Genomic DNA, 4,683 nt, shown 5'->3' on the forward strand with positions numbered 1-4,683 from the left:
ACACCCCTTGGCAGCCACGTGATCAAGACCAAGCTCCTTTTAGGGAGATCCTCACTATAATGGGTTGGTTCACTGGCGGGGGTGTAACAGAGTCCAGCAGAAAGACTCACGCCCGCAGAGCAAGGTATCACAAGGTGTATATGGCGGATAAACCTCCTAAACACCCTAGAATAAATACCACCCATACCATCTCATTCGGAGATGAAGACTTCCAAGGGGTTATTTACTCCCACGACGACGCCTTGGTCATCACCCTCATGATAGCCAACTACAAGACCAAGCAGATTCTAGTTGACAACGAGAGCTCAGCCGACATTTTATTCTAGGATGCTTTCATCAGAATTGGCATTAGGTCTAATAGGCTATGCCATTCACCATCTCCCCTAAAGCGATTCTCAGGAGAAGCTGTCCAATCCATGGGTGCCATTGCGCTGCCAGTCATAGTTGGCCAAGGCACCCACATAGTTACCCCGATGACAGATTTCCTAGTGGTCAAAGCTCCGTTATCTTACAATGCCATATTGGGGAGACCAACCCTGAACCACTTAAAGGTAGTACCTCTACCTACCACTTGAAGATGAAATTCCTGACAGAAACAGGTGTCGGCGAGGTTCGTGGAGAGCAAATCCTGACTCGGGAATGTAATGTTCAGGAGCTAAAGGTGGGGGAGCCTAGCGTGAATGTTACGGACAGTCTGGACAAAAGGCCGCCACCCCCGAACGTAGAAAGATCTACATCGTTGGCGAGGCAGATCAAAAGTGCTACTATAGAGTCACGCTTACTTTCAAAACCACCAATAATGAAGCCGAGTATGAGGCTCTAATAGCAAGACTCTCAATTACGAAGACTCTTGGCACTAGCGAGATCGAAGCCAAAGTCAACTCTCAAATAGTGGTGAACCAAGTAACTGGGGTTTATGCCACGAAAGGGAAAAAAATTAAAAAGTACCTAAAACCAAGTACTAGAAATCCGCGACCAGCTCACTTATTTTAGTCTTGAGCAAGTGTTAAGGTCAAATAATGCAATAGCATATAGGCTAGCCAAAGCCGCATCTGCAAGAGATGACACGTACCTACCATGGGAAGTACAAAAGAGGGTGATAGAGATTCCAGCAATCGGGGTTCATGTGAACCAAGTTGCACCCTTGGGGCCAAAGTGGGCTAAAGAAATATCGGAGTACCTAGATACCGGCAAGCTCCTAGAAAGGAAGGAGGTGTCAAGGAAAATTTGAAGGAATGTGGCTCCGTTTTATTAAAGTTGATGGAATCTTGTAAAGAAGGGCTTCGTCGCTCCCTGCTAAGGTGCATCTCGCCTGAGGAAGTACAGTATGTCTTGGCAGCAATACACGAAGGCATGTGCGGCAACCATTTTGGCGGAAAGGCTTTAGCAAGGTAAGCCCTTTAGGGTGGGCTACTATTGGCCCAACGCCTTAAGGGACGCTAAGCAGTTTTGAAAAAAGTGCACTCAATGCCAAGTCTACGCTCCTATTCCACCACTGTCTACCTAAGAAACTACTCTCCATCACTTCCCCATGACTGTTTGCCCAATGGGGGTCGATCTGGTTGGCCCCCTTCTACTAGGGAAGGGCGAGGTAAAATACATAGTCGTTGCAGTAGACTACTTCACTAAATGGGAGGAAGCAGAGCCCCTCGCAACCATAACAACAAAGACCATCACCAGATTTATGTGGAAGAGCATCGTGTCTACGTTTGGCATCCTTAGTAGTATAGTCTCCAAAAATGGAAAGTAGTTCAACTCGGAACATTACAAGGAATGGTGCCGGGAGTTGGGATCCAGGTAAAATACTCATCGCTTGGACACCCACAAGCTAACGGACAAACAGAGTGAACAAATTACTCCCTGCTCAGAATCCTAAAAAAAAAAAGCTTGGCGACAAGAAGGGAGAATTGGAGGAAGAGCTCCCAGGAGTTCTATGGGCCTATAGGACAACTATGAAGACCCCAACAAGTGAGACGCCATCCACCCTGGCCTTTGGGAGAGAAGCAGTCACTCCTGTAGAAGTCTGCTTGCCCACATATCATACCAGCCACTTCAACCAAGCTGAAAACAATCAGGCACTCGAAGAACACCTCAACCTACTAGAGGAAAATAGGGAAGAAGCAGAGATTCAAAACATACTCAGCAAAAGAAAAGTCGAGCACTACTTCAACAAGCGGGTCAAGCCCAGGTCCTTCAAAGTGGGCAACTAGGCGCTTAAGGAAACGGAAGTGACAACCCAAGATGAGGGGAAGCTCAGCCTATGATGGGAAGGACCTTACATGGTCATCGCCAACAACAGACCGGATTCCTAACACCTGAAGGATTGTTAGGAGGAGTTGCAGCACCCTTGGAACGCTGAGCATCTAAAGAGGTTTTACCCCTAGATATTTTTGCAAACTTTATGTTTGGTTGATACGAGACAAGTCAATAAAGGCGAATGGCTGTTCGGATTACGCATTTGCTTACAGTTAACCAACAGTGTTGAGTCCAAAGACTCGCGGTGCAACCCATGGGCATGGAAGTCAGAAGACCCCACAGTCCCAACAGTTAGCCACCAGTGTTGAGTCCAAAAGACTCGTTGTACAACCCATGGGCGTGGAGGTCAAAAGACCCCACGGCCCCTACAATTAGCCACCAGTGTCGAGTTCAAAGACTCGCGGTGCAACGAATGGGCGTGGAGGTCAAAAGACCCCATGACCCCCCCCATAGTTAGCCATCAGTTACGAGTATAAAGACTCGCAGTGTAACGAATGGACGTGGAGGTCAAAAAACCCTCATGACCCCCACAGTTAGCCACTAGTGTCGATTCCAAAGATTCTCGATGTAATGAAAGGGCGTGAAGGTCAATAGACCCCACTATCCCTACACTAAACCACCAGTGTCAAGTCAAAAGACTCGTTGTGCAACGTATGGATGTAAAGGCCAAAATGCCCCCACGACCCCTATTGTGTCCAAAAGACTTGCATCAAAAAGGGTCAAACCGAGAGCCAACATTGTCAACCAAACAAAAGATAAGTAAATTAAACAACATTAACGATGAGGAGGTTGTTCAATGAGGAGATGTTATTTCTGCGACGACGAAGTCCTGCTAGGCTTGGAGGAAGAGGGCGAGGCAGGAAAGGAGTCATGCATGGTATTGCACCCCTGGAAAAGCAAATCTGGTTGCAGATGCGCTTAGTTGGAAGTCTTATTCGGTTGATGAGGCTGAGTCACCAGGGTTAGACTCTCTTCTTTTTGGTATGAGGAGACCTCTTGCAGAGAGTTCGCAGCAGGAAGAGATGTTGACTTCAATACATGATATCCGGGTTCTTGATTTTGAGGAGTTAAAGACTCTACAGGATAATGACTCCAAGCTGTTAGATATTAAAGAAAGAATCAAGAAGTTGCAAGGACCTGCACATTTCAGTCTAAGCAGACATGATATTCTTTTATTCTGAAATCGTAGGGTGATTCCTACACATTCAGAATTTAAAGAAAGAATCTTGACTGAGGCCCATGCAGCTCCTTATTCAGTTCATCATGGAAGTACAAAGGTGTACCGAGACTTGAAGCAAAGTTTTTGGTGAGAAGGAATAAAGATGGACATTGCTTTGTTTATTGCTAAATGTACAACTTGTCAGCAGGTTAAAGCTGAGCATCAGAGGCCTGCTGGCTATCTTCAACCACTCCCTATTCCCGAGTGGAAATGGGACGACATCGCAATGGACTTTGTAATAGGACTACCAAGAACGCCTAGTGGGAAGAATTCAATTTGGGTAATTATTGATCGGTTCACCAAGAGTGCCCATTTCTTACCTATTTCTAATACTGATACTTGGGAAGTTTGACTCGGTTATATGTCAAGGAAATTGTATGTCTTAATGGAATACCCAAGAGTATAGTGTCAGATAGGGACCCACGATTCACGTCTCACTTCAAGAAGAATTTGCAGACAGCTTTGGGCACTAAGTTGAAATTTAGCAGTGATTATCATCCTCAAACTGACGGCCAATCAGAACGCACTATTCAGACCCTTGAGGATATGTTGCGAGCTTGGGTTTTGGATTTTAAAGGAAGTTGGAAAAATCATCTGTCGCTTATAGAGTTTGCTTATAATAACAGTTTTCAAGCGACTATTCAAATGGCCCTTTATGAAGCTCTTTATGGGAGGAAGTGCAGATCTCCTTTATTTTGGGATGAAGTTGGCGAAGGGAATCTACTTGGACTAGAAATTGTTCAGGAAATGAGGAATCAGGTTCAAGTTATAAGAGACAAAATGACAGCTGCTTAGAGTCGTCAGAAAAGCTATTCGGACACTAGGAGAAGAGATTTATTATTTGAGGAAAGTGATTGGATTTACCTCAAAGTTTCTCCAATGAAAGGCGTTAAGCATTTTGGTAAGAAAGGGAAACTTAGATCGAGGTATGTTGGCCTTTTTCAAATTCTAGAGAAGGTTGGACCCGTTGTTTACCGTATTGCCTTGCCAGAATATTTTGGAGAGATTCATGATGTTTTCCATGTGTCCTCTTTAAAAAAGAGCTTTGGATAGCAAGAGCCACGTTTCGTTGATCCAGGAAGCATTCAACTCCAGCCTGATCTCACGTATGAAGTTGTTCCAACTCAGATCTTGGACAGAAATGAGCAACAAATGAGATCCAAGACGATACATTTAGTTATGGTATCATGTGGAGATCCTTTAGCTCA

The 4,683-nt window shown here is 45.1% G+C and overlaps 1 protein-coding gene across 1 annotated transcript; it reads left to right on the forward strand.

Annotated features, from left to right (window-relative positions):
* Positions 1 to 364: 364 nt before the first annotated feature.
* On the forward strand, positions 365 to 4,270 carry LOC108985272. Its single transcript, XM_018957489.2, has 5 exons — positions 365 to 809; positions 3,169 to 3,355; positions 3,446 to 3,533; positions 3,624 to 3,755; positions 3,845 to 4,270. The coding sequence occupies exons 1-5, from the start codon at positions 365 to 367 to the stop codon at positions 4,268 to 4,270; spliced, it is 1,278 nt and encodes a 425-aa protein (XP_018813034.2).
* The last annotated feature ends 413 nt before the right edge of the window (positions 4,271 to 4,683 follow it).

Source organism: Juglans regia, chromosome 3 (assembly GCF_001411555.2).
Source record: "Juglans regia cultivar Chandler chromosome 3, Walnut 2.0, whole genome shotgun sequence".
In the NCBI taxonomy this organism is placed as follows: domain Eukaryota; kingdom Viridiplantae; phylum Streptophyta; class Magnoliopsida; order Fagales; family Juglandaceae; genus Juglans; species Juglans regia.